This window comes from Syngnathus leptorhynchus, chromosome 11, assembly GCF_054491065.1.
Source record: "Syngnathus leptorhynchus isolate UIUO chromosome 11, UIUO_Slep, whole genome shotgun sequence".
Classification (NCBI taxonomy): domain Eukaryota; kingdom Metazoa; phylum Chordata; class Actinopteri; order Syngnathiformes; family Syngnathidae; genus Syngnathus; species Syngnathus leptorhynchus.
This window is the reverse complement of record NC_141205.1, coordinates 11,608,259-11,621,960: the sequence shown is the minus strand read 5'-3', so window position 1 is coordinate 11,621,960 and position 13,702 is coordinate 11,608,259. Positions and strand designations below refer to the sequence as shown.

Sequence of the window (13,702 nt, the reverse complement as noted above, 5' to 3'; positions counted from 1 at the left end):
GTCTAAAAGCAAAGAGACCTATTGAGCAGAGCAAATAAACTTAGACAAATGCCTGCCTAAACAGGTGGGTTTTGAGGTGAGATTTAAAAAGTTCGATGGAGTCAATGTTTCTGATGTCCGGGGGGAGGGAATTCCAGAGGCGAGGAGCAGAGCAACTGAAGGCTCTGGCCCCCATAGTTGACAGATGAAATGAGGGGACAGTGAGGGTGATACTGGAGGCAGACCTGAGAGACCGGGTAGGACTGTGTACATGAAGGAGGTCAGACAGGTATGGAGGAGCAAGGTTATGGATGGCCTTGAATGTGTGAAGGAGAATTTTATAATCAATGCGCTGTTTTATGTGCAGCCAGTGCAGTTGGTGTAGAACGGGAGTGATATGATGGTAGACAGTGGTTCCAGTGACAATGCGAGCAGTAGCATTCTGGACCAGTTGCAATTTATGGAGGAGTTTTTGAGGGAGACCAAAAAGGATGGAGTTGCAGTAATCTAAGCGAGAGGTGACAAGTGAGTGGACTAAGATAGCAGCGCTGGATGGGGTGAGTGATGAGCGGAGGCGATTAATGTTACGGAGGTGAAAATAAGCGGAATGGATAGTGTTGTTTATGTGGGTGCTGAATGATAGGTTGCAATCAAGGACGACACCCAGACTCTTTGTCTGAGGGGAAGGGGAAACCGAGGCGGTGTCAATGGTGAGAGTAAAACAGGGTTGTTTATTGAGAGAAGCTTTGGAACCTATAAGGATTACCTCAGTTTTGTCGCTGTTTAGTTTAAGGAAGTTTGAGGTGAACCAGGATTTTATTTCTTGAAGGCACGCACTGAGAGAGGAGGTTGTGAGGCTGAAAGGGGGTTTTGAAGAGATATAGAGCTGGGTGTCGTCCGCGTAACAGTGAAAATTTATGTTATGTTTACGGAAAATCTGACCAAGTGGGAGGAGATAAATGATAAATAGGAGGGGACCAAGGACAGAACCCTGGGGAACACCAGAGGACACGGGGGAGGGGTGAGATGTGAAAGATTTTAACTGGATAAATTGAGAACAGCCAGAAAGATAAGAGTGAAACCAGTGCAGGGGTGTGTCAATGACAAACTCAAAATTGATTTGGAGATAATTTGCTTTCTTTAAACTGCTGACTGGTGAAGGCCGTCCAATTAAACACATACCATTCCCATCAAAGCAGCAAAATACATTTTGAAAATTGACTGCTAACATCCATCCATCCATCCATCCATCCATCCATCCATCCATTTTCTGAACCGCTTAGGCCCCACGGGGGTCGCGGGTGTGCTGGAGCCTATCCCAGCCGGACAGTAGGCAGGGGACACCCTGAACCAATTGCCAGCCAATCGCAGGGCACACAGAGACAAATAACCATTTGCACTCGCACTCGTTCTAAGAGTATGTTTTTTTCCCCCATGGATTATTTCTGTTTTCTTTAAGGTGATACCGATGCTGATTACTGATATATTGACCAATAAACAGTGGATATATGTTGGGCTTGAACACTCTTATTTGAACATTATTGAACAACACTGTCAACATAAGTAGCATGAACTATAAACTGTATAATAACTAAATAACTCTTTGTTTTCATGCCATCACTCATAGATTTCACCTTCACTTCAATTTTTGTGAGGGTGTTGCTGTCTACACAAAACAACTTCTTTTCCTTTTTTACTGGAGTGTCTCAAAATTAGATCATTTTCAAGCAGGCTCTTTCCCCCCCCCCCCGCAGGTGGCTTCCGGTGGGGAGGAAGCCTCTCAGGGCCAGATTGAGATATTCTCCCTCAACAGGCCCGTGCCGAGGGCCATCAAGAGTCTGCAAGTGGGCTCCGCTGTCCGCTGTCTGGAATACGTGCCAGAAGCTTCTCCCGCTGAGGAGGCGGAGGTCGTGGCTCACAAAGTCCCGTCGGGAAGCGGCGCCAGCATCTGTGTCGGATTAGATGACGGACGGTGAGATGAGAAAATCGTGCACACTTATTGCCATTGTTGTTCAATCGTGCTAAATCTATTTTCATACGATTAATCGATAGAGCGATCGGAAGAATACTTAAAATATTCAATAGCTGCAGCCCTAAGCACAATTAAGGTTAACGTTTTATTTTCTCGCTTTTGGAAATTGATCGCATGCCGCTGCTGTATATTCAGTTACGGAATGACGCTGAGGAGGCTAGCAATCGTAAACATGTCGCGCAATGCAGTCGCTGTTCTTTTAACACTGTTTCCTGCTCACTACACCTGTTTCCAAATGTTGACTTTGTCGCTCTCCAGAATTCTGGTGTATGGCAGTGCGGACACTGCAGCTCAGTGCCTCTTGAGCCTCAGCACCCCTCGGGGTTGCCCAGTGCTGTGCCTGAAACACTCGTCTTGCTTCCTGTTTGCGGGCCTGCGCGATGGCACCTTGATGGTTTACGGAAGGAGAAACAGCGGTAAGCTTTCCCTGGCTATGAATTGAACGCGGTCGATCGGCTCGACACTTACTACGCATAGCGTCGACGTTGCACAATAGGAATGAACAAAGGGTTGCCACTGCAACTTGCTCTAGCATATTCTTATTGCAAGCGCTCCTCTCGCTAGTTCTTCAGGATAGCTGCCATCTGGCACAAAACAAATAAAACTAAACTACGATAATTAACGCGCAGTCAAAAAAAAAAACTCAACGGCCCCATCGATCATATAATTAACATCATAATTCCTCTCGCTACTGTTGCCAGATAACTGTCATCTGGGACAATGGAAATCAACACAACTACTGGAAATAACCCATAGACAATGACAGCTTTCATCGTGGAAATTAACCAGAGAATTTCATCACATATATATATATTTTTTTATAATCTGCCGCTCGTATGTTACCTGCCAAAAATGAGGCGCATTTCACGAAATCAGCGGCAAAGCACCTTTCCCTTTGCATTGTTTTTGTCAGTGCAAAAACAGCAGCATGCGCCAAACATGTCAGGTGCAGTGAGGCGTCCCGCCCTCCCGGCAGCAACCTCTCCTCCGTACCTGGAAATGCAATATCGTGGCAAACAGGCTCCCGCTGCACCCCCAGCAAAAACAAGGATGATTAATTACATGGGGAAAGGAATGTTTGTAGTTTTGCCTATCAAAAGGCAAGACGCAAGACTCGGGAGGCGCATCAGTTACAGATTCATGGCTGACATTGGAGTGCTTTGCGCACGTCTGCCAATCATATCTATAAGTTTTTTTTCCCCCACAAGTGGGCAAAATGACCTTTACATCGTGCCCCGCAATTAGTGAAGAGGCAGACTTAAAATTGAACACCGCAGCTATTTTGAAATGAAGATAAGGCTCGCTTGCTGATGTACCACTTTGCCGCATTCGGCACAACGGGTTTCGCTTCTCTGAGTTGATTTATTTATTTTTTTTACTCAAAAGGTGGCAAAAATGACCTTTTCATCACGTCAAGCAATTAACCTGCTTGAGTCAAAAGGCATTGTAATGCAATGAAAGGCAGAAATAAACAACTCCAAATGTTAATTAAATGGCCGGTTGCGGCCCGCTCTCTAATTTGACTTCATTAATGCGCTGCATCGGAAACGCTTGTGTAATTTAATTTATCATCAGGCGCCTCGGTGGCAGCAGCTAAAGCGTGCCTCGTGATTGATCCTCAAAGGAGGAAAAGGTCCACTTTCTTCGCTTGTGGCCTAGCAAAACGCCAGAGAGGTGGCGACCAAGACCGGGATCAAAGTGAAAACGCTCTCACGAACTTGATTACACAAAATTAAAAGGGCAGTGCGTCATTGCTTAACAAAACTCACTTCAGCATGAAATCATCGGACACTGGCTGGCAGACATGATGCTCGTTAACTTGCTAACTTGTATCCATTACATACACAGATGAAATTTAAAAACCGATACTAATGAATGCAACATGAAGCTGAAATGATCCACAGTCTCCCTTTATATGATTGGATCGTTGCCAAACGGGAAGTAGTTTGGCTTGATTATTTTTTTTTGGTACACACTGATTTCTTTGTCTTGCATATTCCCAGAGCCAGAGGTAAAATTCAGCTATTTGATTTTAGCGCAACTCATTTATTAGGTCGTTTAATGCCACAAGAAGCTGCCGAAAGCTTTGCAGGGAGGGGCAACCAGTGTCACACAATGGATTATGCCCCGTCATGTCATATTTATGATTTGCATATTATTTTCCAGATGATCTCTGGGATCCCGACTCCGGGAGAAGCGTGAACTTGGGTTCAGATCCGGTGCGGACCCTCTTGGTGCTGGACGACTCGGTGTGGGCGAGCTGTGGCAACTCGGTCACGGTGGTTGACATCGGCAGCCTCAACACTCGGGTAATCAAAGCACTTTTTCATCTTGTTGCTCTGGACAGTTTTTCTGTGATATTCTAAACATCCATCCATCCGCTTATCCGGGGTCGGGTCGCGGGGGCAGCAGCTTTAGGAGGGACTCCCAGACTTTCCTCTCCTCAGACACTTCATCCAACTCATCCCGGGGGATCCCAAGGCGTTCTCGGGCCAGCCGAGAGACATAGTCTCTCCAGCACGTCCGCGAGGTCTCCTACCGGTGGGACATGCCCGGAACACCTCCCCAGTTTTAGAAAGTCTCATCAGCTCCAAACTGTATAATGAGGGAAAAAAAGGATGTGATCTTCCAGGAAACACGAAGGAGGCGTTATTATGTCCTTGGGCTGCTTTGCTCTTTTGAATTTGTGCTGGATGCAAAGAAACCTTTAGAAAATGAAATGCGAAATGTTCTTTTGTCACGGGTCCTCCGATATGGTAATGACCCAAAAGGCCGTCCAAAGAATTGAGAAATGGTGTTCGACAGGTTGGATGAAGTTCGCCTCCTAGGAGGCGAGGACTTAATGAGCCGAGCTGACAGCTCTCCTCTGCCGCAACGGGTCAACGCCGGTTACTCCTGAGCTAACCTCGTTTTCCTCACTAATGTGCCCTCGCGGCAGGCAGAATTGGCGGTCAAACATATCATTCAACGGGCCTCGGAGACTCGCTGGCGCGTATCATCTTTACTTTTTTAATATCTGCTCGCGGACGTCGACATCAACGTTACTAGTCGTCGACGCTTGTCTCGTTTGATGCCGCTTGTGCACGAGGGCTCCGAAGGGGGTGGTTGCAACGTGCGTGTGCAGCACTGGCGTACATGTGGCTACGCAATCAACTATAATGCTGACAAAGCCGCAAACCAATGGAGTGACGTGTCAGGCATGGATAAATCATCCGCCATAAAAATGGAGATGCCCCGTCGTAAGCTTTAAGAACCTTGGGATGATTTTTGAAGCTGTGTGAATTGCGCCTCATTTTCCGTTGAGTGAAATCTGAAAGGTTTGTAGATTCAAAAAATTTGCCTCAACTTTCATCAAATTTCAAGCTTATTTCCCACCCTCTATCTATCTATTGGATGAAGCTGTCATATCAGGATCCAAACTTCAGTAGATTATGTTGCAAGGTTACGAACGGAACAGCTCAAAATAGCTTGATGAAATTTTCCTTGAACTGAAAAAGAAGTCATTCAGAACTGGATTGCCGCTGAAGCCATTAGCATCCTCTCTCCTAGATGTTGTCTAGTATCAACCTGTGCACGCTCTGCGCTTAGCAACAGGACTGGCCTTGGTGCTAGATTCCCTCAAAAAGACCATACCGTAATTTTCGGACTATAAGTCGCTCTGGAGTATAAGTCGCACCCGCCATAAAATGCACAATAAAGTGAAAAAAACATGTACAAGTCGCACCGGAGTATAAGTCGCACTTTTGGGGCAAATTTATTTGTCAAAATCCAACACCAAAAACAGACATGAACCAGCAACAACAGGCTAAACGATACGGTATGCTAACGTGACATATACACAAACGAGAAGCTGAGAACGGGCCTGACGTAACATTCAGAGTTATTCAAGTAAGTATTACATGAATAACACGTTTATCAAACCATCTGTGTCACTCCAATTCATTAAATCCATCGATCGTGCTTTATGTAAACAATGCCGCATATGCTGACGTCGGACCCGTTGTAAGTTGCATTTCTAATTATTCCACAGACGCATATAACGATATATAAAGTATATTTCAAATAACTATCATATTACAACAATATTATCAATTGCGGTTCGTTTTTCGCGGTTTCAGTACATTGCGGATTATTGAATTTTGAAAATTTGTGAAAAGAATCACCTATAAGTCACTCCTGAGTATAAGTCACCCCCCCACCCAAACTATGACAAAAAAGAGCGACTTATAGTCCGAATATTACGGTATTTTCTCAGGCCAGTGACTGCTTCTTGCCTTTGAGCCGTACAAACACGCACGCTCACGGAAGTCTTTGGGTACTCTGTGGTGAGAAAACGCGAACAAAGCAGAACGTCTGCCGCCGCTCTGCCTCTGATCAATAGTGACTGCCACACCTCGTTCCTTCCTCTTCCCATTACTTGACTCATCCCTAGCGGAGGACACCTTGTCAGTCGCCGTGACCGAGAACTAATGAGCTGTTCAGACCCGTTGTCGCGTCTGCAGTCGCAGCGTTTAGAGGTGCCGCTTCTGACGGATGGCGGGAGCGGGACATGTGGCCGCCGTCAACCTTGACTGACCACCTCGTCTGCGCAAAGCTTGCGGCTGTATTACTTCACATTGGACACGCTCCACATCTATTGAAAGCCATCTCACTGGTAGGGACATTCCGGTGGAGGCAAACTGCTGCCACTCACACAACTTCTGTTGCCGGGCAACGGAGAAAAGCCACAAGCTTTTTGTCTGTCTTACAAGCGGTTTCACTCGAAATGCTGAATGCATTTTGGGTGTTGGCTGTGTGCTGTAACTTATCACACGCTTGAAGATGCTGATCAGCTTTGACCGAGATAGCAGGGTAGCAATTTGGGGGACACAAATAAGTCCAATTAGGGGCCATGTGTAGAAACCTTGCAAATTGCCAAAAGGAACCTAAAATGGCTGCTTCAGAACAAAATTTGTTGCTGTCTTTTTGGCACATGGTCTCTTGTAACACTTTTTTGGGGGTGCCTACTACATTTCATCATGCCACCTGAAACTGGCTTACAGGAGGGGGCTTCATTTAAAAAATCCGCAAATGGGAGTGTCAAATATTCGGTGGACAGCAAAATGACGGCTTCCTGTGTTTTTACGAATGGCTTGCAATGGCTCCGTGCGGGAGTCACCGTCAGCCGTTTTCTTCATCTCCAAGGCTCTGGCTGAGCGATCGTCTCCACCGCGCACTTCAAGGTTTTTGTTTTTTGACGAGCTGCAGCCCGAGTCGAGCCGAGCTGAGCCGCCGCCCACTGCCGAATAGCCAATTAGAAAAGAAAACACATCAAAGCTGGCGTTTGAAACAAAGAAGCGCCCGTCGGCAAGGGCGCCCAAACAGGTGCTAATCCCTGTCGACGTGGCACGCACGTGATGTCGGCGTTCTCATCTCGTTTCGCTCCTTTTCGCCCCCTTAATTGCGCAATGACAGCAATGCGGCTGCCGAGATGACACCCCACAGCGGGCCTCGTCACGCCGCCGACCGCGAGGGCTGCTTGTGTTGTCGCGATAAGGATAATTGCGTTTGTTTTTGAGCTGCTCATTAAACACCAGCGCCCCGAGACTGTGCGCCGGAGGAGCCAAGATGGGAAAATGAGGCAAACACATGCCGTCGGCATTGGATGTGTGCTAAACTGCAGAATGGAAAGGGAAACTTCAGTCGCAGGCTCACTGTTAGTGTCATCATGATCATGATCGTGGACAGAAAACCTGGAATAGTCGGCACCAACCCCCCCATCGCTCCAATTTATATGCACTTCTCAAAAAGAAGCCATGCCAGAAAAGGTCTGCCATTTTGCTCCAGGGCAGCCATTTCAGGGTCTTTCAAAGGCAAACTTACACTCAAGATTTTTGAGGGAAAATTCAGCCCCAAAAGTCATTTGTAGGCATGTCCATCAACAGCTGGGCTAGAGAAGGAACAGAAAGTTTCATATTTTGCTTTGAAGAAGACGACATGCTTGGTTGGTTAAGGCAGTTCCAAAAGTCCTTCAAAGACAAACTTTGCCTCGAGATTTTTGCCTCGGGAGCGAGTTGACAACATGAAGTTTAGTAGGAATAACCATCACATATAGAAGGCACGGCAAATCTACCAATTCTGTTGGAAGACACACTTATTCTCGTTTATTTTTTTCCCAAGAATTTAGCCCTGGGAACCATTTTCATCAAGCAAGATGAAATTTGGTGGCCATTTATCTTACTTTGAGTAGACTCACACAAAAGAAGAAAGACATCTCAAAAGGCGCTTTGGTTTGAAAGGGCCATTTCAGGGCTGATCGGAGCATTTTCAAGTGCCCCGTGCTTGCTGCTTTTAGGAATTCTTCCTTGAGATTGCTACCAAGTAATGCACGTGTGCAGCTGTACTTGTTTCTTTCTCTAACAGTACTTCTGTGTGCTACAGAAAGTGGAGGTCCATCCCGACCCGATGGTTAGCGTGGCGCATGTGGCGCGGGCCGGCGGCGGCGTGTGGATGGCGTTCTCTGAGGGCTCGTCCATCCGTCTCTTTCACACAGAGACCTTGGAGCTGCTGCAGGAGATGAACATCTCCACGCGCTCCGCGTTGCTTGACACCAGTAAGTACATACGGCCATTCACTTTGGCTCATGACTCCTCTCGTCCTCTTGAAAGATACTCGCTTATATGAGGAGACAAAAGCACTCACTCAATTAGGATCATTTCTTCTGCAATATCATTAGATGCGCTTAAAAGCTCTAAAATTGGAAAGAAAATCCGTCATCCATGGCTCTTCTCATGTTCGTGGAAGATTTGCGGAGTGGATCTGTTTCTTGAACCAATTTGATTTGAATTGGCCTGACAAGAACGTCACCATTTTTCATTTGCGATGGGCAACCTCAACTAAGAAAACACGTCTGTAGGTAATCCCCACGCGATACGTTTCCGAATCAACATCTCGCGTACGTAAAAGGTGGATTTTACGTATATTAAATGTTTTTATCATGTTAGCTAAATATTGATTTGAATTTGACGGTACTACTACTGAGGGTCCAGGTACCAAAAGCCCCCCCTTTTCTTATTCTCGTCTCGTTCAAGTCGCCCCTTTTGCTCCTGCACGTGGGGGAGCGACATGAATAAATAAGCAGCCGGGACACGGCGCAGCCGCGGGGGGTGAAAGCCGGGGGATTAATATGAATGAAAGAGTCATCGGGGAGACGAAACAGCAGCTCCGATGCAAGGGCTTCCTCGGGGGCGTCGGTGCAAACACCTGCCGAACGCATCCACGCCTCCCGTGCGCCGCTGCTTATATCTCCAAACACGCGCCTCCTTTGAGTTAATGCGATGCTCCGTGTTTGTCCTACTTTCTTCCCGTCGGCTCGTTTCATCTCATCCGCCGGGCCGTAAATCCTCTCGGCAACCCCGGTGCCGCTCGCCCTCCCGCTCCCAGCCTTTCTTTGGCTGCGGTCCATTTAAGATGCCACACGTAACCCGCCGCGTGCCTTCTCTGGTCCTCGGCCATGAAATATTTATGGCAAAGTTTGCCCGTTGTTGCGGCAAGAAGTGGCGAATAGCAACAACAGCAAACTTGAAGTCGGCTAATGACGATTGTCTATGTGCCGAGATTACATATCCGGCATGGCAAATATTCAATATTCAATCCATTCCCTTTGCACTCTTAGCCATTTTTCAAATATTTCTCAAAGCGCCGAGAATGTTTTTTAGTCATATTTGAACATTCACCATCTTATTAATCGAGGACTTTGTCGCATTGCCCCTGATGAACCTTCTGCCTCTTCCTTCCACTTTATTTCTTTGTACGAAAGAAATGGGAGATGTCCCGAAGCCCCGCTTGTCCACGCAAAGGGTAAAGTCCGTGCTTACCTAAGAGCTGCTGTCGACCACAGCTCGCGCGTAATTTTCTCCTTGCAATTTATACGCATGCTCATAAAAGGGCCATGACTAAGTTCAAAACGCTCGCTTGACAAACAAGTGCTCTGTCATTTGCAGGAACAGCGATGTGTGAGCGAGCCGCTAAAAATGCTCACAAATGTAAATTGTCATCCGTGCCTCGCTGTGGTTCAATTACAGGCATTACGCCCGACGTCACTATCGATAGGTAACCAAGCCCCGATGGGAGTCGACGGGAGGAAGTGCCAAAAATAAAACGTATAGCGGCTATGTTTTTTTCTGCCCTTTGTTAGCTGCCTGAAAGCCTGCAGATAATAATAGAGTTAGAGTACGCAATTATCTTGTTGAGCAGCAGAACACACGCAGACATCAGACAAATGTTCATGCGATGATGCACTTGCCACTTGAGCCCGGAACCAAAACAAAAGTTTTCATTGTCGATTGGAGCTTCGAGTACTTTGAATAAATTGAATCTGGTGCTTGCTGTTGTGTAAAATGCCTTGAATGTTGCAGCATCAACGTCAGCTATTGCAAAACAATCCTTTTCTCGGCTCCATTGTTTGTATTTGGATCGGTTTTGTCGAAATAATTTTACGTAATTTATTGCGGATGAATCTGGTTTGAATCACAAGGACACGGCGGAGCAAGGTGCACCCCGTTGCATTTGTTTTTCATCTTTGCTTTTCTGCTTTTGATGTTCCAGGTCAGGAGAACATGCGAGTCACCAGCCTGCTTATCTGTCAAGGACTCTTGTGGGTTGGCACCGCCCGAGGCCTCATCGTCACCCTGCCGGTTCCCAAACTGGAGGGAATACCAAAAATAACAGGTCATTGCCAATTTATTGCTTCTCAAGAAGAAGCCGATCCCAAGATGACATGTTGTAACACATTATTGTCCAGCTAGCAGGGCATTTCTAAAAGACACGTTGCCATAATACAGCGACGGTGCATTTTCCAAATAACAAGCAGTACGCCTCCTCATTCAAATGCGTTGCCCTCCTCCAGGAAAGGGCAGGATCTCGCTGAACGCCCACTGCGGGCCGGTGGACTTCCTGGCAGCCGTCAGCGGCACCTTGTCTCCGGACCTCCTGAAGAGGGACTCGGTGGAGGACGGGCCTGACTCTGCGTGCGGTGGAGAGGATCCCAGCGACACCTCCTCCCAGGAATCCCTGCAGCGCCCAGACGAGACCCGGCCGCGAGGCGGCGGTCGCGGCCGCGGCGTCCTGTTGCAATACAAGCTGCGCTCCACCTCGGGGCTGCCCGGACGCCCGCTAACGGCCGCGGGCGATGAGGCCTCCGACTCGTCCCTGGAGTCCCTGGAGCACAGCGTGGAGGACGGCTCTATCTACGAGCTCAGCGACGACCCCGAGACGTGGGCGCGCGGGCGCCCCTTGGAAAAGGACGCCAGGGCCAAAGACAGGGTGGTGTCGGCCGCCGTTGTCTCCGGGGGACGGGGATTACGCAGGCTGCGGGAAGGGGCGCCCGCCGGGCTCCGGACAGCCGGGGACTCCTCAGAGAACGTCCTTCTGGTGTGGCAACTGCCGTTGACTGTCTAACTTAGAACTACAACACACGTAACCTCCGGCGCTCTCACATAGATGAATGGTATGCGATGAACACAAGGGAAGCACTTCAGCTCACTTTTTAGTATTTGCCAGTCCACGGATTGTCAAATTGGCCCAAATTTGTCCCAAAATAATAGCCAGTCCTGCCAAAACAGGTAAAATGCTCACAAACTATGTCAGGAAGGTTGTTAGGATCTCAAGGGAAGCACGTTTTAAACATTTCAGACTGGACAGATTGCAGAATTGTCTGGCTATGTTTGACCGTTGACAATTGGCTTGGAATCTGCATGAGTGCCACCTGCAGGACAGGAGTAAAACAATGTCAAGCGCTTTCCTTGACGCTTTGTTCTTCTCAAGCATTTGTGACGCATTTTGGGTTCATTGCCGACTCTTCTCATCATGGGATGTACCTTCCTTGTGATCCCAGCTGCTTGCACGAGCTAATCAATGATCACTAAACAAAAGAACTTAATTGTGTTGCACATTTTTAAGATGAATTTTTTTTAACATTTGTGTCCACTATTTTTTTGGGAGCATGTAGCACTTGTCATCTGTGTCAAACTAATGAAAGTTATTTATATGAAGGTAGAGTTGGTGGGAGATAAATGAGGATGCTGCCATAAGAAAAAAGAAAGTCATCTTGGTTCAAAATTGAAGGTGTATTGGGAGACTATTTTTGTCTCAAAAGTTATCCCCCTCAAATTAAGATTCCTCTCCAAAATTAACTTTTTATATTAAAGTACTGACTATGTTTTCCTTTCATTTCTTGTATAAATGTGATGCATCTGAACCCCCCCTATTTTTATGTTATTTATTCTTTCTTGTGCGGCCCGGTTGGGGTCCACTATTCTACAGTTCTTTATTCGTAACCATTTCATCATCACTTAATCAGGAAACCAAAATGCTGGTAAAGGAGACCACTGGAAACCATATCCGGGCTTTGATACAAGGCGACTAACAGCGAAGGTTACGCCGCTCTGCATCTCCGCCTCCAGTCTTGACTTAACCTTGGCGTCGCGCGAGGCTTGCCACCATATCCTTTCATCATCCAGCTATCGGCGGGAATCGTTCCGCTGAGAAGCCGACGCAAAGCCGCCTTGCCGGCTGTCATCTAAATGGAAATGCACGTGCCGAGCGTCTGGACGCACTTTTGGCAACACGCCCTCGTGGCGAGCAACGAGCTCTTTCGCCTTTTACGTGTTTGTACTCCTGCAGATGAAAACATGCATGATCGCCCAACAAACACGGATTGCCACCATTGAACCATGCGCTTATGTCGGCATATGCCTCGCATGTATTTTGACCTGTTATTTGCCAACCCCTCGTGTGTACTGTACATACAAGTCATACTCATAATGAATTAAAGATGACGCAATTTTTTGTGTTTGTGTGCGTATTTTATGGGCAAATAAGACTGCAAAATGTCACGTCTTTTCTCATAGCATCCTGAAGTTACTACCCACATTTCGATCCTATTTTGTATCTTAAAAACAACTTTGATGCACATGGCTGCAAAATGTGTGTTTCAGTCCTAATGTGAGCGCCTAAGAAAATAAAGAATGGCAAGATGAAAGTGCTCCTTTCTTCCCACGGTGTGCTCACGGCAAATAATTAAAGCTGCAAGCGCCACTGCATGAGTGTCATTGAAGTTGTTTAATGCCAGTGTCGTCCGACTGATGTTTCTTTTATAATGAAATGTATTTTGCAGACGGCTTACTGACGCACTGGGTAGCACGTCCGCCTCACAGTTGGAGGGTGCAGGTTCGATTCCACCTCCTGCCCTCTCCCAGTGTCCGCGTGGGTTTTCTCCGGGTGCTCCGGTTTCCTCCCACATCCCAAAAAACATGCCTGGTAGGCCGATTGAGCACTCCAAATTTCCCTTAGGTGCGAGTGCGGATGGTTATTCTTCTCTGTGTACCCTGCGATTGGCTGGCAACCGGTTCAGGGTGTCCCCCGCCTACTGCCCGATGACGGCTGGGATAGGCTCCAGCACGCCCGCGACCCCCGTGGGGACAAAGCGGTTCAGAAAATGGATGGATGGATGGATGTTTGAAGCCATTATCCTCGCCATATTTCTAAACACTAACTTTGGCTTGAAAACTGAAATTAAAGCCTTTCTTGAATCTCTAATTATGATTTTTTAGTGTGTGAGAGTGCTTATTCCAAAGAAAATACAGCCTGCGCCAGCTATTGTCGACCCCACCGTTCATTTTTCACCAACTGATGACTGTATTTTTGTAGCAT

At 47.2% G+C, this 13,702-nt stretch overlaps 1 protein-coding gene across 2 annotated transcripts in view; it reads left to right on the top strand.

Annotated features, from left to right (window-relative positions):
- Positions 1-13,015, top strand: part of arhgef10la (Rho guanine nucleotide exchange factor (GEF) 10-like a) — a 67,284-nt gene extending 54,269 nt beyond the window's left edge. For both annotated transcript variants that reach the window (XM_085923991.1, XM_085923990.1), the window contains 6 exons: positions 1,734-1,951; positions 2,270-2,427; positions 4,178-4,320; positions 8,432-8,603; positions 10,598-10,720; positions 10,899-13,015. In XM_085923991.1, the coding sequence (XP_085780117.1) occupies positions 1,734-1,951; positions 2,270-2,427; positions 4,178-4,320; positions 8,432-8,603; positions 10,598-10,720; positions 10,899-11,449 (1,365 nt within the window). In that variant the 3' untranslated portion in view covers positions 11,450-13,015. The remainder of the gene's footprint in view (positions 1-1,733; positions 1,952-2,269; positions 2,428-4,177; positions 4,321-8,431; positions 8,604-10,597; positions 10,721-10,898) is intronic.
- The last annotated feature ends 687 nt before the right edge of the window (positions 13,016-13,702 follow it).